At 47.3% G+C, this 23909-nt stretch overlaps 1 protein-coding gene across 6 annotated transcripts; it reads left to right on the plus strand.

Annotated features, from left to right (window-relative positions):
- The first annotated feature begins 2841 nt into the window (after window positions 1-2841).
- LOC310712083 (F-box only protein 6-like) lies at window positions 2842-23400 on the plus strand. Of its 6 annotated transcripts, none has more exons than XM_083514727.1 (6): window positions 2842-3045; window positions 8886-9169; window positions 11115-11241; window positions 15826-15921; window positions 18694-18829; window positions 21057-23400. In XM_083514727.1, the coding sequence occupies exons 2-6, from the start codon at window positions 8911-8913 to the stop codon at window positions 21201-21203; spliced, it is 765 nt and encodes a 254-aa protein (XP_083370853.1). In that variant the 5' UTR covers window positions 2842-3045; window positions 8886-8910; the 3' UTR covers window positions 21204-23400. The 6 variants fall into 6 exon arrangements, with proteins under 6 accessions (XP_083370853.1, XP_083370856.1, XP_083370852.1 ...); XM_083514730.1 differs by having other exon boundaries at window positions 2864-3045; window positions 8890-9169; XM_083514726.1 differs by lacking the exon at window positions 2842-3045 and adding an exon at window positions 3064-3107.
- Window positions 23401-23909: the final 509 nt, after the last annotated feature.

The raw sequence follows: 23909 nt of genomic DNA on the forward strand, positions 1-23909 counted from the left end.
TTTAAGCTTGTCTTTTAGGGATATCACAATCTCTGCCTTGAAGATCTTTAACTGTTTGGCTAGTCTCTTTGTTTTGCCTAACAAATTCTTCATTCTCTTTTGTTTTACTAGCGTTTTCAATTTTTCCCTCAGCCAGTTCTGATTTTATTGCACTTAACTGTTCAGAAAGTTCTGAAAGCTTTCTGCCTCCACTGTTCACACCTTTGGTTTGTACATCTTTCAGTAATTTCCCTGTCTTACATTTCATCCTCTTTGCACTTGATCTGACATTTCAGAATATTAATCTACTCAGAATACACATTTATATTTGAAATAATAGCAGAAATTTCTTTGTCTTTCTCAGCTAAAACCTCTCTGAGGTTGTCAAATTCTCTTCCATGCCTCTGGAGGTCTTGAATTAGTTGAGACCTCTCTTCTAAATGACTTGTGTTTAATCTATTAAGTCCTTCATTTGTCTGTTCAAGATCCTGTTACATTAATTCTATAACAGCATCCTGTTTCATGGTCTTTTCTTGAAAGTTTATTTATTTTTCCCTCTGTTAATGCAGTAATAATGATTACTGTTCTGTACACTCTTCTCCATAAACACTGCACTTCTTCTGGACATCTTCCCTCTCCAAAACCTGACATGAGGGAGTGACTTTGCAATGTTCAGTCCTGCATTTCTTCAACCAGGGGGGGGGGGTCATCTACCACCTTCAGCCAGTTGTCTATATAGGGAATCTGGTCAGGATGTCCCCCCTGGTCTATGCCATAGTCTCCACTGAATCCTTTCTTGAAGTTGTTTAACATACATTGAAGGGGGATTACTGGACCTTTCAAGCCTTTCAAGCCTCCCCCTCCCATTTTCAGTATGACCCTGTACAGCGTCCCCACACCAAACACTCACACATTCATTTTGCTACGACCCCGGGGTAACACACATACATGCACAAAATGCCTCTCTCGCCAGACGTTGTACCATACACTAACCACCCTGTGCCCCCCCTTTCTCTCCTTCCTAATACCAAAGCGTGGGTGGTTGTCAGGGAGTCAACCCTTCTCCTTAATGCCACTATCCACGCTGGAGATTTGATCAGGATCTCCCTTCTCCTTAATTAAAAGGAGGATTTACTATGTCCTCAGGGCTTATTGCCATGTACTCACCCCAGCCGCCTGTTCTCTGCCCTGTCCTCCCAACCTCGGCTCTTCAAATCCGTTGTCCTCTGTCCCAGGATACAGCAAGAGGGTCAAGTTGCCTTCTGTCCCCCTCCGAAGAAAAGGTTCGGTGTGCACCTGGAAGCCAGGAAGTCCGTTGGCCCTCCGCTGTCACTGCCCAGAGGGCAAGGGAGCTGCCTCCTGGTCTCTGAGGACACTTAAAGTCCTTCTGATCCGAGTCACTTTTGGCACCAGAAATGAAAGGGACTTCAGAAATACCGACCAGGAATGTAAAAATCAGGCAGCAAAGTTTCTTAAAGAAAAAGTTTTTTTATTTGGATTTTTTGTCCGACAAAAAGCAAATAGGGTGCATTCAGGAAAATGAAGAATGCCCACCCCTCCTTGGGGGTAGCTAACTCATATACCTTCTTGCTAAGCATAGTTCAGCCCCTTGGCATCCCTTTAGCCAATGATTGACAATTTCCTATGGTCATTGATGCATATTCATTAAAGCTCAACCAATGAATAAATTGGTGTGTCCTTTCGGTTCCAAGTTGCCTATTCCACTAGGTGGCGCTACTGGCTTATAATCTACTTAACCTCTGTACTAGTTCCTGGAAGTGCCCCTGAACCCCCCACTTCCTAGAAATGTGCCGAAGTGAGTCGTGTGGTTTAGCAACTTCACACCTAAGAGTTCTATCTGGACCCTGGCGGTTAGCAAACATCCTGCTACTTGCCTTTGTCAGGGGTCGTTTCTCAGAAATGGCTTAACCTCAGGTGCAAGCTACCCTAACCGCATCCTTGCAAGCTAGCTGCCTCTACAGAAGGTGGCAAAGTGGTAAACAGGAGAAAGAGAAATAGTCTTTAGCTTGCAAAAATGACTTTATGCTTTTAGCTTCTAGTTTGCTCTCAAAATGGTGTCAGAGGTTCTTAAATGGCTTTAGAGGTCCTTAGCCTGGCTCTCCATTGGTCATCCTGACCTTCACCCCTTCAAAAATAGCAACGACAGGAGGCTCGGGTTGAGACAGCAAACGGAACTGAATGGTTGCCAAAGAAAGACAGAACATTCTTTATGTACGCAACAACGGCAGCAAGAATACTTATTGCAAAGTATTGGAAGACACAAGACCTACCCACTCTGGAAGAATGGCAGATGAAGGTGATAGACTATATGGGACTGGCAGAAATGACTGGCAGAATCCGAGACCAGGGAAGAGAGATGGCGGAAGAAGATTGGAAGAAATTCAAGGACTATCTTGGGAAATATTACAAAATTAGTGAATGTTAGAATGATGTTGGATAGAATTTAAGTGGTTATCAGCTGTAATGATTAAGATAATTGGGGGGAAAAAGAAGAAAGAAAGGTGTAAAATTAATTGAAAATTAAGGGCGAGGATTTGCTGAATGAATAATTTGAATTGGAATACAAAAAGGGGAGGTATGAGGAGGTCTGGGAAGTAAGTTAAAAGAAAATAAGTGAATGAAATTACATGTGTTTTTATTTTTGTATTTTTGTTTTTTGCTTTTTTTTGTATAATCTCTGAAAAGTTAATAAATATATTTTTAAAAACACACCAAAAAAAAAAAAAAAACGGAACTGAATGGCTTGCTGGAAGCGAACCTGGAAATCCCCAACTGGTGACTGACGACAGTGGGACTACTCTAACCTTTTCTCAGCTCTGTGTGGCGCCTGGGATTTCCCTTCTTCTGGGAGCAGAAGCAGAGGCCGTTTGGTTGGTGGAGGAGAAGCACCGGGCGGGACTTCCCCCGGCTTGTCATTTTAATATTTCCTCCTGGATACTTTCTGTTTCTCCCTTTCTCCCCTCCCCACATTTTTTGCATTCTCTCCGTTTTGCAACTGGGTGCTGCTCGGGGCAGAGACTCCTTTTCCATTGCTCCGCTGGAAAGGTAAAAATCCAGTTGTTGTTGTTTTTTTAAGGGATGGGGACCTCGTGCAAGGCAGACAAGGGGTAGGTTGGTTGTTGCGTGTGTTTTTTTGTTTTTGCGCGAGTGTGTTTCGCGAGAGTTTTTTTGCACGTGAGAACGCAAGAGGGGTCTGTAGGATTGAGTCGGTGGACAACCCCCTCTCCCGGGTGCATTCCGAAAGAAAAAAAAAGTCTCCCCTTAAGCCATGCAAAGCTTACCGATACCAGCATAGAGGCAGTACTACAAGCGGGGGGGGGGGGGAGAGAGAGAGAGAGAGAGAGATCTTGATGCTTCTGTGTGTAGTTTTGGGGCAGGGGTCGGGGGGGGGGAGTTGTTGCTGCTTTTGGGGGTCTTGCTTTTGAGCAGCCGGTTGGGGCAGCTGGTTGCCCACAGTGAGAACAGGATACTGGGCTGATCCAATGTTTTTACATTAAATAACCAAGCGAAATATTATTATTTTTGTTTCACTTTACGATGTATCTAAAACAGAACAGTTGCAGATGGGTTAAAACAAAAAGTCCGGGTAAAGAATATGAGCGTTAATCCGATTATAAAGTATACTTCCAGATTTGTGATGAAAAGCTTGTTTGTTTGTTTTTAAAATGTTGAATAATAAACAGCGGTGCTGAAAATTGGCCGTATTTTGGTTCTCTTCGCCGCGTAAAAAGGTCAGGTTTGCTCCCCAAGGCTGTGGCGAGTTTCGTTTGCTCAGAAATCAGAAATGGGAACTGGACCACGCCTCAAGAGTTGCCCCAAGGCATGGGGCATTTCTCTCTGGCTTTGCCTTGATTTGATTGCAAGAAGAGATTAGACAAAATGGGCTGATTTGCTTGCAGGGAGGTGATACAGTGGTACCTCGGGTTACATACACTTCAGGTTACAGACTCCGCTAACCCAGAAATAGTGCTTCAGGTTAAGAACTTTGCTTCAGGATGAGAACAGACATCATGCTCTGGCGGCACGGCAGCAGCAGGAGGCCCCATTAGCTAAAGTGGTGCTTCAGGTTAAGAACAGTTTCAGGTTAAGAACGGACCTCCGGAATGAATTAAGTGCTTAACCCGAGGTACCACTGTATTGATGTTGCGTCAAAGCAAGTGTTGTGTCCACACATTTTATTTTATTTTCTTATCTTATCGCTTTCCTCCTTGCAAAAAAAAACCCCGATCTTTTTGGGAAGCAGGTTTGTTGCGCAAGAGACCATTCAAATAATTTAGAATGGCACAAACAGTTGTCATATTTCGAAAAGGACGCTATGATGACTCTCATTTTAAATACCCCCTACTATATGTAGGCTATAAAGGTAAAGGGACCCCTGACCATTAGGTCCAGTCGCGGCCGGCTCTGGGGTTGCGGTGCTCATCTCGCTTTTTTGGCCGAGGGAGCCAGCGTTCAGCTTCCGGGTCATGTGGCCAGCATGACTAAGCTTCTGGCGAACCAGAGCAGGACACGGAAACACCATTTACCTTCCCACCGGAGTGGTACCTATTTATCTACTTGCACTTTGACGTGCTTTCGAACTGCTAGGCTTGCAGGAGCAGGGACCAAGCAATGGGAGCTCACTCCGTCGCGGGGATTCGAACCGTTGACCTTCTGATCGGCAAGTTCTAGGCTCTGTGGTTTAACCCCCGGGGTTCGAAGTAGATAAATAGGTACCGCTCCGGTGGGAAGGTAAACGGCGTTTCCGTGCGCTGCTCTGGTTCGCCAGAAGCGGCTTAGTCATGCTGGCCACATGACCTGGAAGCTGTACGCCGGCTCCCTCGGCCAATAAAGCGAGATGAGCGCCGCAACCCTAGAGTCGGTCACGACTGGACCTAGTGGTCAGGGGTCCCTTTACCTTTACATGACAGGGTTGTTGCATAGGCATCTTCATGTTAATATGGCACAGATTAGCACCGTCTGCACTTTGGCACATGTAGATGCTCTGAGGGGACTGGCGCTCCTCACTGTGCCTTGGAATGAATCATCAGTTACAGCCTCGATCATTCCATCACCGAATTACTGGCTGGCTTTGTGTCAATAAATCAAAGAGCGCCAGTGACAATCTGCAATCGTACCTTCCCAGCCCAAACCGTTACACCTGAGTCCACGCCAGGAACTTTTTCTGGCTTCAGAAGCGGGAGGTATCTGCTCAAGAACGAGAACATGTGGCAAGCATGGGGTTTGCTTCCTGACCCGATAGCCACTGCACCCCGTCAAAGGAGACGTTCAGCTGACCTAGCAACAGTTGCAGGCAGCTCCCAGCTCCCAAAACTTGGGGCAAGCATCAGTGGCCTCAGTGGAAAGGATAGTGGCCCATTTTGGGACGAGCCTTCAAGAAGGCTGTCCAAAAACAAAGAGGGGGGAATGTAGGGGAACAGTTAGGATCACCCCAAAAACCCTAAAACTGTTCGTGAATTCCCCCACCACCACCACCAGGCCTCGAAACTGTTCAAAATTCCTTTTGTCTTCTAAAAAATCCAAAACAGCTTTTCTCTGCTCTTCTCTGCTTTTCTCACAAGATGCTGTGGCAAGGGCAAACCGTTCCTTTTTATCAGTACAAGAATGCTTCAAAAAGCTAATGAATAGACTCTGTCAGAGCAGGCCTGAGACTGACTTTTATCTCACTCTAGTTGCAACATCTTTGGACACGCTGAACCACTCTCAATCCCCTTTCCTGGGAAGGGTGCCAAGAGTCCACAAATAGTCCCAAGACAGCTTTCTGTACATGCTCAGGAACCTCAACATGGGCAGGACTCCTGAGGGAGGAGAAAGGAGGAGGGATCTGGAAGGGGTATATATGTTTGTGCACATCACTGTGAACTCGTGCATGCTTTTTGTGACTTATCACACTTGCTCCTTCTACCAGTTCATGGATGGTAGAAATAAAAGCCTTTTCTCCGAAACTATTCCTTGAGTGTCTGTTGACTCCCACTTCCCTTTCCCAGGCGCACTATTTTTCCCACCCGAGGGCAAAGCCTCATAAGGCTACAGTGGGGTACACACTACAGGGTTGTTGTATAAACCTGCTCCTCTTCTCTTCTCTCTCTCTCTGTCGTACACAAACACCAAACACCATTGAAGTCTGTAGTTTATTAACAATGAATTAAATTGCTGAACTGGCATAACACTCCCTCTCCCAAACCATGTGGCTGTCATGGCATTGGGATGTTTTTAACCTTTAAAGCCACACCCAAAATGAAAAATGAGTTACATAAATCAGGAACTGGAACTCCTGTTGTTAGTCCTTTCTGTTTCCTTGGGGCAGAAGTTATAGGGGCTGCTTTCACAGCTCTGATAACAGCCTTCATATGCATAGAGATAGGTAGGTATTAAAACCGCTAAATAAAGATTGGTTTATTCCAACAGGCCTTCGGGAACTGATTTATGTATTTTTATTTTTAAAGAAAGGGCTTTTAAATCCTGCAGGGCTGTATTTATTATCTGTATATTAATATTTTTTAAAATATTGTTTCAATTCTATTAGTGGCTTAATGTCTATGATTACCTTTTATATGTTCTCAGCTTTTAGGTTTTTAATCTCTGTTATTATAATTTTTGTAAGCAGCTTTCAGTCCTGGTCTGGAAAGAAGGCGGGTTATAAAATATAACGACAACAGTAATGGTAATGAATTCATATTACAAATATTGCTGTTATTATTTATATCCCACCTTTCTTCCAAGGTTCCCTGCCAATCCCATCATTTTCTGCTCACAACATCCCTGTGAGGGAGGTTAGGGCTGAGTTTAATGACTGAATTGCAATTTGAACCCTGGTCTCTTCCAGGCCCTCTAACCCCTATGCCAGACTTTTTTTGTGTGAATAGCCATCAGTTTTATCCTTCAAGCAGATGGTGAGGGTGGCAAAATGGTGTCAAGAACGAACCAGGAAATTCCATTTTTATGCCATGAAATTTTGTCAGAACTGTTGGGGAACTGCCAGGCATAGTAGGAGAGCAGGCACTGCCCCCCCCCAGCAGATTTCCCACAGATTTTGACACTCAGATAGACACTCTCGGTTTGCGGAGGCTCCAAAAATCCATTTAGCCCATAATTCTGTTTCCAGTGACAACCGGGTAGAAGCTTCTAAGGAAGTTCTCAAGAAAGCAGGGCCTTCCCTGCTGTTCCTACTCCACCCCCATATGATCCTCTGAGGTATACTGCCTTGACAAATGGAGGTTCAGATCAGCTATAATAAGAGCCAGTGGGGGGGGGGGACACTTATCTCTAGTTTCGACAATCTGCTTTCCACAGAAGCCTTCATCAAGGCATGAAAGCATGAAGGAGATGGCCTGCTTCCCTCTTGACCGAACACAGTGTCAGGTATATTGCCTTGGAATATGGAGGTTCTGTTCAGGTGCTGAGACCAATACACTTCTGAAACGCCAGGGATGGGGGGAGCAGTCTATAAATTATTTCATGCTAACCCTATGCCAGGATTTATTTATCTTTTGCAATGTTTTATTTTTTGCTTAAAATTATTATTGTACAATATGGGTTGTATTCAACTCACTTTTACTCATAGAGTAGACCCATTGGACCTCAGGCATATCCAGTAATTTCAATGGGTCTACTCTGAGTAGGGGGACGTGGGTGGCGCTGTGGGTTAAACCAAGAGCCTAGGACTTGCCGATCAGAAGGTCGGTGGTTCGAATCCCCATGACGGGGTGAGCTCCCGTTGCTCAGTCCCTGCTCCTGCCAATCTAGCAGTTCGAAAGCACGTCAAAGTGCAAGTAGATAAATAGGTACCACTTCAGCGGGAAGGTAAACAGCGTTTCCATGTGCTGCTCTGGTTCGCCAGAAGCGGCTTAGTCATGCTGGCCACATGACCTGGAAGCTGTACGCCGGCTCCCTCGGCCAATAAAACGAGATGAGCGCTGCAACCCCAGAGTCGGCCACGACTGGACCTAATGGTCAGGGGTCTCTTTACCTTTACTCTGAGTAGGAGTAGTAGGGGATAGCTGTTTAAATTAACTTTAATTTTTAAAAAGCCAGAGGCTTTTCTATTAGGATTTGTAGGTGCTGATATCCCAAGGGAGCAGAAAATACTCTTTATGTATGCAACGACAGACGCACAGAATAGAGAAGAATGGCAAATAAAACTGTTGTTGGACTATGCCGAAATGGCAAAGCTTGACCAGAAAGCTCAGGAACCAAGAAGACCAAAACTTCAACAAAGAATGGGGGAAACGTATAATTTATCTTGGAGACCACTGCAAGCAGGTGAAAAGATTAGCAGAATTGCAATAACACTTGTAACCTAGCAAGTACTATGGAGTTCTTTAAAACGTGGGACTATTGAAAAAGATGCAGTAGGAAAGGTTTAATAATAGGGCCCATGGAGGTGAAGTCCAGAGATTCAGAGGAATCTTTTAATCGTTGATGTGTATGGTTGTATGTGTATGTTATGATTTTACAGTGGTGCCTCGCAAGACGAAAAGAATCCGTTCTGTGATTCTCTTCGTCTAGCGGTTTTTTCGTCTTGCGAAGCAAGCCCATTGACGGATTAGCGGATTAGCGCTATTAGCGGCTTTTAGCGGCTTATCTGCTGATCGGATCAGCTGATAAGTGGCTTAGCAGCTTAGAAAAAGGGGGGGAAAGGGGGGAAAAACCAGCAGGAACTCGCAAGACATTTTCGTCTTGCGAAGCAAGCCCATAGGAAATCCGTTTTGCGAAGCACCTCCAAAACGGAAAACTCTTAGCGAGTTTTCCGTCTTGCGAGGCATTCGTCTTGCGGGGCGCCACTGTATATTCAAAGAAAATTTATTTCAAAAATAAATAAATAAATGTGGCCCTTCCCTCAACAGCTCTTTTACCGATTTATTGTTTTTTTCCCTTTTTTGCAGACAGCTGAGAACACCCCAGAGTAAGATGGTGAACATCGGAGATTTGCCGGAAGACATCCTGATCGATGTGCTGTGCCTGCTCCCCGCCAGGGAGCTGGTTCTCCGCTGCCGCCTCGTTTGCTCGCTGTGGCGCGACTTGGCGGACCTCCCTTCGCTGTGGAAGCGAAAGTGTCACCTTGAAAGGTTCCACCCCCGTGCGCCGGATAGGAACATTCCCGACTGGAGGATATTCTACTTCCTCTCCACCCTGCGGAAGAACTTAATTCAGAACCCTTGTGCCGAAGGTTTGTTCTTGTCTTGTCAAGACAGAAGTACTGTTTTGGGGGGACAGGAGGCGGGTGGGTGTGGAGGACTCCCTGGTCCTGAATGGGGTAACTGTGCCCCTGAAGGACCAGGTGTGCAGCCTGGGAGTCATTTTGGACTCACAGCTGTCCATGGAGGCGCAGGTCAATTCTGTGTCCAGGGCAGCTGTTTACCAGCTCCATCTGGTACGCAGGTTGAGACCCTACCTGCCCGTAGACTGTCTCGCCAGAGTAGTGCATGTTCTGTTTATCGCCCACTTGAAGTACTGCAATGTGCTCTATGTGGGGCTACATTTGAAGGTGACCCGGAAACTACAACTAATCCAGAATACGGCAGCAAGACTGGTGACTGGGAGTGGCCACCGAGACCATATAACACCGGTCTTGAAAGACCTACACTGGCTCCCAGTATGTTTCCGAGCACAATTCAAAGAGTTGGTGCTGACCTTTAAAGCCCTAAACGTCCTCGGTCCAGTATATCTGAAGGAGCGTCTCCACCTCCATCGTTCTGCCCGGACACTGAGGTCCAGCTCTGAGGGCCTTCTGCCGGTTCCCTCACTACAAGAAGCTAAGTTACAGGGAACCAGGCAGAGGGCCTTTTTGGTAGTGGCACCTGCCCCGTGGAACACCCTCCCATCAGATGTCAAAGAGAAAAATAACTACCAAACTTTTAGAAGGCATCTGAAGGCAGCCCTGTTTAGGGAAGCTTTTAATGTTTAAAAGGTTATTGTATTTTAGTGTTTTGTTGGAAGCCGCCCAGAGTGGCTGGGGAAACCCAGCCAGATGGGCGGGGTATAAATAAATTATCATTATTATTATTATTATTATTATTATTATTATTATTATTATTTGGCGCCGATTTCAAGCTGATTTAGAGCACCCTTCCTTCAAACGTTGGTGGGGTGCGGGTGGCGTTGAGCTGGGCCTCAAAAGTCTGGATGATGGGATGCGGCCCTCGAGGCCTTTCTGTCTGGCCCTCAGGAATTTTGCGAGCCATGCCCCCTTCTCCACAAGCCACACCCTTCGCCCTCCCTGCTTCCCGACCTGAGCGTTTGTCCCTGGATGGGATGTAAAAAGGAGGCGGGTGGCGCTGTGGTCTAAACCACCGAGACTCTTGGGCTTGCCGAACAGAAGATCGGCGGTTCGAATCCCCACGACGGAGCGAGCTCCTGTTGCTCTGTCCCAGCTCCTGCCAACCTAGCAGTTCGAAATCACGCCAGTGCAAGCAGATAAATAGGTACCGCTTTGGTGGGAAGGTAAACAGCGTTTCCGTGCGCTCTGGTTTCTGTCACGGTGTCAGATTGTTGAAAGCCTTTGAAACTCAATAAAAAACAATGGGCGAAAAATAAAGAGAAAAGAACAGCCGTAGTGATCACTGTCATGGAATCATAGAATGGTAGACTTAGAAGGGACCACGACATAGCTGTCAACATTCCCTTTTTCTGTGGGAAATTCCCTTATTCCAGCGCTGCTTCCCGCTGCTATCCCAGATTGTTAGATATCCCGTAGACTGTCCCCGGGACTCGTGAGGCTGCTGATCCCTTATTTTCGAGGCTGCTGATCCCTTATTTTCAAATCTGAAAGTTGACAGCTATGGACCACAAGGGTTATCTAGTTAAACCCGCTGCAATGAGGGAATCTTTCGCCCCACGTGGGGCTCCAACCCACAACCCTGAGGTTAAAGAGTCTCATGCTCTGCCGACTGAGCTATGGAAGGATCTGGTAAAGTGTCAAGAGCGGTCAGAGCAATTCAGAGCCTTGAAAAGCACATCAAAGTGAAAGAGGAAGTGGAAATGAGTGCCTCTCTTTCAGTTTCCTCCTTCAGCTCTATGAACTTGTCAAGGGACTTGGAAAAGGTCACTGCCAATTGGACAGTGACGGTGTCCTCTGCTTTCATTATATCTTCTCTTTCTGCTTTCCCCTACAGCGGGCTTCAACTCCTGGAAAATTGAACAGAATGGAGGGGACGAGTGGAAGATTGAGGACCTTCCTGGAAACCATGGGAGGGAATTTCCTGACCCGCACGTCCGCAAATACTTCGTGACATCTTACGGGTGAGGATTGTGGGTCTTACGTGAAAGATCTTAGCGCTGTACCTGACAAACTTCTTCCTTTTCGGGTGTGCCAGTTTGCACCCAGATGCCACCCTCTGGGTTGTCTCCAGCCAAGTCCTACTGAGAGACAGGCCAGCTGAAATTCCTGGACCTAAATCAGTCTTGAGGACTAGTAACTTCCATTTTTTATTTATTTTTAAAATGAAATGAGATTCCTAGGGTGCACCAGTTTTCATCCAGATACCGACTACGTTCCATTCGAGAATTGACCCATTGAGGGGGGAAATGGACCATAGTCAGTCATGTCCCTTGACTGCAGTGGGTCTACTCTGAGTAGGACTAGTATTGGAAGTAACCCATGCTGAAAAGTGAGATCAGATTGGCCTCATTGTCTGGTTGCCAAAGAGAGCAGGAGGTAGGGTCATCGTGGCTGCCTGTCAGATGTTGGTGGGGGATCTGTGGCTTTGAGAAGTTGTTGGGCTTCTAGTAGCCATGCTCCAGGATGATGGGAGTCAGAGTCCAGCAACACCTAGAGGGCCACAGGTCCCTCATCTCTGTGTTATGTAATAAACAAAAATCTGCCCTTATTCCCTTACGGGGGACACAAGAGCCCTTATAGAGTCCTTTGTAGGTTCCCCATCAGTCAGAGGAAAGAACAGAGGCCAACCAGAGAATATTGAGAAGCAAAGCGGCTTGTAAGCCTGATCTTTATTGAACAGTTGCAACAGGGTGCCCCCTTCACACACAGGAGAAGGAGGAGGACCCAGAACCAAGGTGTGTCCCCCCTTATATACATTTTAAATTGCCAGCCCTGGAGTCCAAGACCACCCCCAGAAACATCATACATACATCACAGAAGGGGTGTAGCTTAAGACCACCCCCCAGATACATCATACCTACATCACGGAAAGGGAGGTCTACAGCGGAAATCTGAGTGCTTTGTTTACCTCCTGTCGTTGTTTATCTCCTGTCTGGCAGATTACCTGTTAATGCTTACTGGATTGATTCCCTGGGGAGCCTGGCCAATCTTTTGTAATGATAAATACTTAGTTCCTGAGCCAGATCACAGGCTCACCCTATTCATATACAGATAAGACAGGGTTTGTGAAGGAAAAGACAACGGGGAGGCTTTTCCATTTGACTTTGCAGAAAAAAACACCTGGCCAGTTTGGGAGTCAAAATGGCAACATGGCTGTTCTCCTGTGCAGCTTCAGACATGTGGTTTATATATTTATGTACGTGTTTGCTTGGTACATTTATGAACCTTTATTATATACATAAGACCTTAATTTTTTATTTCAGTTAAAAGAAGGCAGAGTGGTTATTGTCATGGAATTCTACTCAATACTGATCCAGAGCAGAACTCCGACATAGTTAGCAAAGTAAAAACTTAAACGTTGCAGGATTCCCAAAAAATAGACCAGAGGCAATTGTATTTTATCCAGCAGAGCTTTACTGCTACTGAAGGCAAATGAGCATAATGGTCACAAATAAAATACATACAGGATTGGCACTGTCCATAAGAAATCCAGTTGCAGCAGAAGTAACTTAAACTTACAATAACTTAGAATAAGTCTAAACCTTAACACTAAGCATACTATGTGCAAAACACCACACGAGAAGGAAAAGAGATAGGAATAGGAAGTGAAACCCAGACTCCTTCTGGCCCTACTTTTATAGTCAGCATGACCTTGACTGAAAGTGATAACAGAACCAGTTTAAGCCAGCTGTACTCAGCTTCTCTGAAGGAATAACCCAAAGATCATGAACCTTCTGCTTGTTTCTGTCACACGGAGAAGCTTGAGGCGTTCCCAAAGCAAAGGAAGGATTGAACTCTGATTAATAAGAAAGAGAGCCAGTGTGGTGTAGTGGTTAAGAGCGGTAGTCTCGTAATCTGGGGAACCGGGTTCGCGTCTCCGCTCCTCCACATGCAGCTGCTGGGTGACCTTGGGCTAGTCACACTTCTTTGAAGTCTCTCAGCCCCACTCACCTCACAGAGTGTTTGTTGTGGGGAGGAAGGGAAAGGAGAATGTTAGCCGCTTTGAGACTCCTTCGGGTAGTGATAAAGCGGGATATCAAATCCAAACTTCTTCTTCTTCTACACTCAGAGGCTTGAACCAGCAAGACTCTGGGAAGGGTGAGTATAAGAATCTCTGTCTCCACCCTCTAGCCCAGGTCGTTTTATTCACAAAAGAACTTTTTACAGAGTGTTCGTAAGAACCAATCAGATATCTTCTAAGCATTTCAACAAACCCCAAGTGGGGACAAAGTTAAACTACCGAAACTAATTAAGCACACATATTTCTGGGGTAAACAAAACAGAACTACAAAGGAGTGCCTTTGGCAACCCCTGAGGTCATGAACAAGCAATACACTTGATAAGATGGATGGCCAGGAAGACAGCGATCATTATCACCTTCCCTAAGATTAACATCCTAAGATTAACATATCAGAAAAGCTGCACCAAAGAAACTTGCCCACTTTCTTTATGGCCCAGGAGGCATGCCTGGCAAAGCAACTGGCAGTGTACGTGACTGGTCAAGCAAGAGAAGTGGAACAGGGATGCAGAGGTTTGGAATGATCAAGAATCATATCAAAATAGTTTAAACCCAGTCAATGCAATGCTTTCATTGCTGACACAGATGGTTTACTCTATATTTGTTATAATTCCTCATAGCAATCCCACCTGATCACTACAAAGCTTCCAGAATAAGTAGAATAGGAAAGATCTCTACATATCAGAGCGATGCTTTTTGCACTAAGAAATGCAAACTGACAGTTACGGTGGTAGCCAGGGGCAGTAAAGGCAAGTGATGGAGTTCAGGGATGAGGAACCTGTAGCCATCCAGGACTCCCATCAGCCCCAGTCAGCATGAGATAATGGGAGGTGTTGTCATACAACATCTGGAGCTTCTCCAGCTCAGCATTAAAAGGAAGCGGAGTTCTGACGGTGTTAGCTAGGGGCAGCAAAGACAAGTAACGGTTCAAATATGGTGAACCTGTGGCCTTCAGGATATTTTAGACCTTCCCCCTCAGCCAGCAGAGCCGATGACTGGAGATGATGAGAACTGTGTCCCAGAGCGACGCAGCTTCCTCATTCCTCCCGTAAAATTGGGTTGACGCGTTTGTTTGCCCCATTAGTCCTTCTGTCCCCCCTTAAATTTAATTTGAATTCAGCCTGATCTTTTATTTCCCTTTTCTTCCCTCCCCTTTTATGAAGATCACCCGCTCTGAGACCCCACAACTAATTCTCCTCCGGCCTCCTTGCTGGCCCAAGTAGGGCCCAGCTAGCCCTGGGGATTATCTAATGCTTATTTCCCCTAAATTGATTTCTGAATTTTGAATTTTATTGTTATTCATGTTTTTATACTGTATTTTATGCTGTTTTTACAATTAAGTGTTTTAAATTTGTTGTTAGCTGCCCTGAGCCCGGTTTTTGAACCGGGAAGGGTGGGGTATAAATAAAAAATTGATTATTAAATCTGCACTGAGACTTTCCAGTCCCGGAAGCTGTTTTCACTGCTTCGGCTCAGCTCAGAAAAAATCCTTAGCGGTTTCCTAGAGCTTTTTCTCTGGCGGTGTGCAGTACTGCCACCTTTTGCGGGGGAGACTGGAGGGCTCCAAAATCCTGTCAGAGTATTGCGCATACTTCCCCAAGCCTGGGGAAGCGCTTGCCCAGCTTTGGGAAGGATGCACGATGCTCTGACAGGATTTTGGAGCCCTGCTGCCTCCTTCCCAAAGCCAGGCAGGGGAGGCCTCTTCACATGGGCAGGAGCACCAAGCAGCTAACCCGCCCTCACTGTCCAGCCTTGGCATCAGGCTACGCCCCTCCCTCATGCACTGCTCCATTTGCTGGTGAATACCGGCACTTTTCCCCCCTACAAGAAAAGCATTGGCATACGGCCTCAGCCCAGTCTACCTGAAAGAGCGTCTCTACCCCCATCGTTCTGTCCGGACACTGAGGTCCAGCGCTGAGGGCCTCCTGGCAGTTCCCTCCCTGAGAGAAGTGAGGTTACAGGGAACCAGGCAGAGGGTCTTCTCGGTGGTGGCACCCGCCCTGTAGAACGCGCTCCCATCAGATGTCAAAGAGATACAACTACCTGACATTTAGAAGACATCTGAAGGCAGCCCCGTTCAGGGAAGTTTTTAATGGAGGTCTTTAAGCAGAGGCTTGACAACCATATGTCAGGAGTGCTCTGATGGTGTTTCCTGCTTGGCAGGGGGTTGGACTCGATGGCCCTTGTGGTCTATTCCAACTCTATGATTCTATGATTCTATGATTCTAATGTGTGACATTTTGATGTATTTATTTTTAATCTTTGCTAGAAGCCTCCCAGAGTGGCTGGGGAAACCCAGCCAGATGGGCAGGGTACAAATATTATTATTATTATTATGGCCCGATGGAGAAGAGATCAAAATGGCCCAACGGGAATCTCAGGGGTGTGGTCTCCCTCCCTCTCAAGAAAGTGACTCTGAAGGTGTTTGTTTGCTTGTTGCAAACCTCTCCTCCCTGCCACATGCACTCCCTGCCCCCCCCCTTTTGAACCACTGGTACCTTTGAACACCTCCAATGTGCCTTTGCAGGCTCTGCCTCAAAAACCAGCTTGTTACCTTAAAGAATCATGGCTACTGGGATGAGCTGATGGACGAGGTCAAGCCAGCTATTGTGGTGAAGGATTGGTAAGTAAATTGGGGTGGGCGGGAGGAGAGAACTCAGAGAAAGGAGGGCACAAAAACGGGAGGAAGGGGTAACAGCACTGAAAGCCCACTTTATTTGCTATAGAATGAGGCACACTTAATTCCTTGCAGGGGTAACTATTTGCAAAGGTATGTTCACCGTTAATCTCCTCCAATGGGGTGGTGGCCCTGGGTCTAGATACTATTTCTGCAGTGGGGTCTCTGCCTCCAGTATCCCAGAGCTGACCAATCGGCACAAAAGTGGAGCTTTTTAGCCACTGAGAAGGAGTCTTCTAACCCTTTGTGCCAACGGGAGCCAATTGGAGTGAAAAGAGGCAAGTCGGCCACTGAGAACGGGCTCCTAGGGTCCCTCTGGAGAAGGCATGTGGGAAACGAGTTGTTCTGTGTGCTTCAAAGCTATAAACAAGCTATAAACTGTAAACAGGTTGATACTGTTACGGAAAAATCTGGGTGCGGGGTTACTCTGCCACCCAGCTCATCGGACTAAGTCCGTGGGTCCCTGCGGAAGAAAATGAGCTCAGCCGGACGCAGGAGCAAACTGCAGAAGATCCAAGTTTATTGCGCAACAGGTTCAAGGCGAGATTGAACAGAGAGAAAGGGGTGACATGAACTTTTGAAATTTCCCTCCATGTCCCAGAATACAGTGCAAAATACATCCCAGTTACATCATGAATACATTAGGAAGAGGTTGGGTTACACAGATTACATCATGAATACATTAAGGAGAGGTTGGGTTACACTGGATTAACATATGGAGGAGGGAGGGGGGAATATGCAGAGCTGGAGATATGCGCAGATAAGCACATCCTGAGAAGACAATGGTCCATGTACGCATAGTCTGTCACCTGGCATTGCCCGAGGAAAGGTTTGGCAGAGTGATTTTGACAGGATTACTTGAGAGATTATGGAGGACAGGGGAGGGGTGATGGAGTCCTAGAGAAATTGAGCAAATATATTGTAGTGAAGAAGACATGCCCCCCCCCCCTTCCGTAACAATACAGTGGCAGGATTTTCAGTGAACACTTGCAACTAGTAGAAGATTAGATAAAATTAAGGGAAATAATAATTGGATAAGTGTAAGTATGGAAATGGGACGCGGGTGGCGCTGTGGGTTAAACCACAGAGCCTAGGACTTGCCAATCAGAAGGTCGGCAGTTCGAATCCCCGCAACGGGGTGAGCTCCTGTTGCTCGGTCCCAGCTCCTGCCAACCTAGCAGTTCGAAATCACATCAAACTGCAAGTAGATAAATAGGTACCACTCCAGCAGGAAGGTAAAGGGCGTTTCCGTGCCTGCTCTGGTTCGCCAGAAGCGGCTTAGTCATGCTGACCACATGAACTGGAAGCTGTACACCGGCTCTCTCGGCCAATAAAGCGAGATGAGCGCTGCAACCCCAGATTCGGCCACGGCTGGACCTAATGGTCAGGGGTCTCTTTACCCTTTACCTAAGTATGGAAATGCAGCAGAATTTTGTTTATATAAGGAGCCAGAAGAGGGTATGCAGGGAAGTCTAGAGATTCAAAGAATCTCAAAGAGAAGGTTCGTGAAAATGTATCTGTATAAATCCAGATCTGGTAGAAACGTGAGTTAACTTTTGTTTTTAATTGTGGAAATGTAACTGTGGAAAATAAATAAATTTACAAAAGAAAAAAAGCTCAGCATTTAGGAGCACTGAAATGCAAGGTTTCAAGGGTATGGTGTGCAAGCTTTTATTACGTACAGTGGAACTTCTAAAGTCACCTTGAAAATTGATAGTGCCGCACTCCAAATCATTTGCCCATGAAAGTAGTAGATCCAAGCAACTTGTGGAGATCTGCACTGATAGTTGCAATGCACCCCTCATTATTAAAGGTAAAGGTAAAGATAAAGGGACCCCTGACCATTAGGTCCAGTTGTGACCGACCCTGGGGTTGCGGTGCTCATCTCACTTTACTAGCCGAGGGAGCCAGTGTACAGCTTCCAGGTCATGTGGCCAGCATGACTAAGCCGCCTCTGGCGAACCAGAGCAGCGCACGGAAACGCCGTTTACCATCCCGCTGGAGCGGTACCTATTTATCTACTTGCACTTTGACGTGCTTTGGAACTGTTAGGTTGGCAGGAGCAGGGACTGAGCAAAGGGAGCTCACCCCGTCGCGGGGATTCGAACCGCCGACCTTCTGATCAGCAAGTCTTAGGCTCTGTGGTTTAACCACCTGCATCCCATTCCCTTGTTATTAGTATTATATAATTATAAGATAATTGCAGGTGTGTGGCTGTGAGCCGGTAGGGTGGCCTTGGAGGAAGGGCCCCAGAACTTCCAAATTTGACACCGCACTACCGACCTCCAGTGCCAGATTTACGTATAAGCTAAACATGCTCTAGCTTAGGACCCCACTCTCTTGGGGGCCCCCAAAAATTTTAAAGGAAAAAAACCTGGATGTTCATTTCCAAAATATAAGATAAAAAACAAATAAAATAAAACCTACATACAGCAACAGTGTTTTGTGTTGTGTAGGCTCCTATGATGTACATCTTTTGTTATGTGCAAATGGCTTTAGGTCCATAAATAGCATATATTCAACACAAAAAACAGTGGCAATTTGTTGTTGACAAAGGACAGCTGGACATAGAAAGGGCCCCATTACCTGTCAGGAGCTTAGGGCCTCATCAAACCTAAATCCGGCCCTGGATGCTGCAAAGACGCAAGGTTAGAGCTGGGGTCTGCCCCCACCTGTCCAGTTGTGACATCCTTCTATTCCTCGTGTTCCGCATCCTAGGTATGCCGCCCGACATGACTGCGGCTGTCGCTACCAGCTCCGGGTGGAGCTTCTTTCCACAGACTACATCGTCCTGCAAGAATTTCACCCCGAAGACGTGGTCATTGAAGCGTGGAGCGATGCAACATGGCACGAGGTGAAGGCATCAGGGTGGGGCGGGGCAGTGGGGTGGGCCTGGCATGGCTCTGCCTTCCCCCAGAGCACAACCGCAAGGTGGGCATTTGTTTTTTGCCGGTTTGTGGTCCTCGTGGGGCTCGTGTAGTCCAGCATCCTGCAAAGTGGCCAGTTCGAGGGCAGAAACAGGGATCTCCCTACCTGTGATTCCCATTAACTGATATTCAGGTACACCAGTTCATTTATTTATAGAAATATATTTGTAGACCACTATTCGTTTAAAAAAAAAAAAAACCACCATAGTGGCTTACAACATATAGAAAACCATATACAGTGGTACCTCATGTTGTGTAACCTCCAGGTTATGGAATCTTTGGGTTATGGCCACGGCAAACCTGGAAACACTTCCACGTTTCTCCGCTCATGCATGCGCAGAAGTTCTCTATCGCGCCACGTGTGTGCGCAGAAGCTGTGCCTCTAGTTACGGATTTTTGGAGTTTCGCATGGCACTCCGAAACAAATTAAATCCGTAACCAGAGGTACCAGAGGAAACTCTGGAAAAAATGTATTCTTAAAAGTCTGCATAGGCCTGGAGGAATAGAAAAGTTCAGCAGGCATTTAAACGTCGGCACAAAAGGCGCACCTGCCTGAACCTCTAGTGGCAGAGAGTTCCACAGGACTGGGCCGATGACACTAAAAGCTCGTTTTCTTGTTGTCAAGTGAGTTGTGAAATAACACTGCTGCAGTGGATGTCAGTGCTTGAGCTGGGAGATAAGGGTTCAGGGGACGCTTGAGGTAGCCAGGACCTAAAGTTGTTCAAGGCTTTGTAAATTAGTGCAAGGAACTTGAACCTGGCTTGGCAGTAGACAGGCAGGCAGGGGAGATGCTTTAACAACGGTGTCATGTGGTCTTGACCCATCAGCAATCTGGCCGCAGCATTCTGCACCAGCTGGAGTTTCCGAACCACCCCCAAGGGCAGCCCCACGCAGAGCGCATTGCAGTACAGTGGTGCCTCGCAAGACGAAAAGAATCCGTTCTGTGATTCTCCGTCTAGCGGTTTTTTCGTCTTGCGAAGCAAGCCCATTGAAGGATTAGCGGATTAGCGCTATTAGCGGCTTTTAGCGGCTTATCTGCTGATCTGATCAGCTGATAAGCGGCTTAGCGGCTTAGAAAAGGGGGGGAGGGGGGAAAAACCAGCAGGAACTCGCAAGACATTGTCGTCTTGCGAAGCAAGCCCATAGGAAATTCGTTTTGCGAAGCACCTCCAAAATGGAAAACTCTTTCGTCTAGCGAGTTTTCCGTCTTGCGAGGCATTCGTCTTGCGGGGCACCACTGTAATCTTGCCCAGTGGTCAGGTAACTTTGGTAGGTCTACTCTGAGCAGGTCTACAGCCTTAAAAGATCAGCAGAGGGCTGCTGCCTCTGTGCCTCGCGAGGCTCCTGATGTCGCAACGTCCGATTGGCTACCTGGAGAAGAGGATGCTGGGATGTTCGGACCTTTTGCTTCTTTATCCCGCGAAGGTGGCCTTACGATGCGATCAGAAACTTTGCAGCATCCAAACCTCTTCCTCTGGACAGCCTGGGAGTCATTTTGAACTCACAGCTGTCCATGGAGGCGCAGGTTGATTCTGTGTCCAGGGCGGCTGTCTACCAGCTCTACCTGGTATGCAGGCTAAGACCCTACCTGCCCGCAGACTGTCTCACCAGAGTGGTGCATGCTCTAGTTATCTCTCGCTTGTACTACTGCAATGCGCTCTATGTGGGGCTACCTTTGAAGGTGACCCGGAAACTGCAATTAATCCAGAATGCGGTAGTTAGACTGGTGACTGGGTGTCGCCGCCGGGACCACATAACACCGGTCCTGAGAGATCTGCATTGGCTCCCAGTACGTTTCTGAGCACAATTCAAAGTGTTGGTGCTGACCTTGAAAGCCCTAAACGGCCTCGGTCTTGTATACCTGAAGGAGCGTCTCCATCCCCATCGTTCAGCCCGGACACTGAGATCCAGCACCAAGGGCCTTCTGGCGGTTCTCTCATTGCGAGAAGTGAGGTTACAGGGAACCTGACAGAGGGCCTTCTCAGTAGTGGCACCCGCCCTGTGGAACGCCCTCCCATCAGATGTGAAGGAAATAAGCAGCTATCCTATCTTTAAAAGACATCTGAAGGCAGCCCTGTTTAGGGAAGTTTTTAATATTTAATGCTGTACTGTTTTTAATACTTATTATTATTATTATCCCATCTCTCTCTCCAGGTCTCGCACACGTTTCACGATTACCCTCGTGGAGTCCGCCACGTCATCCTTCACCACGGAGGCAGCGACACCCAGTATTGGGCTGGCTGGTACGGCATCAGAGTCACCAACAGCAGCATAACCATTGAGCCGGAGGTGGCAGAGTGAAAGTTTGTGGCGCTGCAAGGCTTGGCTGGATTTTTTAGAGAGACATATATACATATAACTATAAAACCTCCCTTTTCAGCACTTTCTTTCTTTCGCGTGGTTGATGGCGAAGCATCCCTTCCTGGCCCCTTTAAATTTGCACAGCCAATAATCCTCTTCCATTGCTGCCCTTGAGAAGGATCCCTTTTTTTGAAGACAACCTGGTTTGCCAGTTTATTTAGAGCAAGCTGGCTCTCGCAGCGCTGATTGGCTAGCCCTTGTGTCGGTCATGGCTGTGTGCAGCGCTGATTGGCTGGCCTGTGTGTCCGCAGTTAGGACGCCGCTTCCTTTACGTCTTGAGAGCAGAGTTGGTGTTTATGTCTGTCATAAAGCCAGTTTTTTTATTTTAAAAATATCTCCCAGAGGACCAAATAAATGCCCACACTTGAAAAAGAAAGTAACCAGCCATCTTAAAAGAAAGTTGGGGGCTTTTTAGTGGTGGGGGGAGGTGGGCAGAGAAGAGGGGAAACAGCCCCATCAATTTGGAGGCAGGCCTGCAAGGGAGATGCAGTAGTTCTGTAGGAGCACACCTGTTCAGGTAAGGCTGGGGAAAACTCCTGCCTGAAGCCCAGAGAGCCACTGCCAGTCAGTGTAGGAAGCACTGACCTAGATGGACCAACAGGAAAAGGCACCTTCCTGTTTAAACCAGCTCTTTATTCTAATCATGATGGACGCGGGTGGCGCTCTTGGTTTAACCACAGAGCCTAGGGCTTGCCGATCAGAAGGTCGGCAGTTCGAATCCCCGTGACAGGGTGAGCTCCCGTTGCTCGGTCCCTGCTCCTGCCAACCTAGCAGTTCGAAAGCACGGCAAAGTGCAAGTAGATAAATAGGTACTGCTCTGGCAGGAAGGTAAACGGTGTTTCCGTGCGCTGCTCTGGTTCATGGCTTAGTCCTGCTGGCCACATGACCCAGAAGCTGTACGCCGGCTCCCTTGGCCAATAAAGCGAGATGAGCGCCGCAACCCCAGAGTCGGCCACGACTGGACCTAATGGTCAGGGGTCCCTTTACCTTTACCTTATTCTAATCATGAAGGCTAGCCTCTTCTAATTTTTATGGGGAGGCAGTTGCTCATTGAGGGAGCCCTTGCTCTGTACGCAGAAGGGATCTCTGGCACCTCCGGGTAGAGCTGGGGGCGCTCCCTGCCCGAGACCCTGGAGATCCATTGCCAGTCAGTGTAGATAGCACCAAGCTGCATGGATCTGGTGGTCTGACTCTGCCTAGGGTGATGTCGTCGGTTTGTATTGGTGGCTGGGCGGATGGCAAGCTGGATCCTTCTCTCCATTTCCCTGTATGTCTGTATGCAAACCCAACTTTCAGGTGTTCTCTGCTATTCCTGGCTAGGCTGCAAGCAGCGATGTAGTGGGTTTGTTCCACAAGGTGGTGGGTTGGGCCAGGATTTCCGGATCACTGGTTATTGCAAGGATGTGGTCATGTCCTCTGGCTTTAGAGAGCAAGTCAGACCAACTTTATGGTGGTGGTGAATTCTATGAATGGATGCATCAGCTGCAATGACAAAGAAATGGAACCTCCAGCTTTAGACGCAGTCTACCTCCAAATACTTCTCGCTGGGCCAAAATAGCAGCAAATGGGAGGAATCTGGTTCCCTGCTGTGGGAAGTTAGAGCTGGATGGACTTTTCATCGGACACCAGGAGTTTTATTCCTTCAGGCTCTGATTGGGCGCCACACAGAGGGAAGAATGGAATCTGGTACCTGAATTGTGCTGGCTTTTGCTTAGAGAACGAATAGTACCCCCAACCTGGGGAGGGGGCAGTTGTGTGGGGAGAGGCCTTAGCTTCAGCCCAACCTAAGACTCCTGCCCTTATGGCTCTATTAAGATCGGCACGTCCCATTGTAAAGCTTTTTCTCCTGGAGGGGCAAACCTGTTTTCAGGGTCTTAACGTCTGCCTGCTAACATTTCTTTTCCACAGGTGTGTGGAGACAGTTAAAATCATGCCCTCCTCCTCACCAGCAGGGGGCAGCCTTTCTCGCCACTTTGCTGCTGAAAGTGCCTGTTCTTGTCTTGTGTTTGCTCCTTTCGCTGGAAAAAGAAATGCAGAGACTGTTTTGGCACATCTCAAAAAGATCTCTGTTTTGCTGTTTTGTGATAGTGGAGGCAGAAGAATGCATATACAAGTAATTAAAAAAACCCTGTTCAAACACCTATTTGCATGATTCCAGAAACCTCCTGCTCGGATTAGCAACGGTGTATCACCTAAACGCAGGGACACAGGGGGCACGTGGGTGGCGCTCTGGGTTAAACCACAGAGCCTACGACTTGCCAATCAGAAGATCGGCGGTTTGAATCCCCGCAACGGGGTGAGCTCCTGTTGCTCAGTCCCTGCTCCTGCCAACCTAGCAGTTCGAAAGCACACCAGTGCAAGTAGATAAATAGGTACCGCTCCGGCGGGAAGGTAAACGGCATTTCCATGCGCTGCTCTGGTTCGCCAGAAGCGGCTTAGTCATGCTGGCCACACGACCCGGAAGCTGTACACCGGCTCCCTCGGCCAGTAAAGCGAGATGAATGTTGCAACCCCAGAGTCGGTCACGACTGGACCTAATGGTCAGGGGTCCCTTTACCTTTACCTTATCACCTAAACATGAAAGGAAAGGAGGCGGAGGCAGCCCAGAAGGAAGGTGTTGGAGGGAGAGCAAGGGAGGTGGGAACA

Source organism: Podarcis liolepis (assembly GCF_965112155.1).
Source record: "Podarcis liolepis genome assembly, chromosome: 7".
NCBI classification, from domain to species: Eukaryota; Metazoa; Chordata; class Lepidosauria; order Squamata; family Lacertidae; genus Podarcis; species Podarcis liolepis.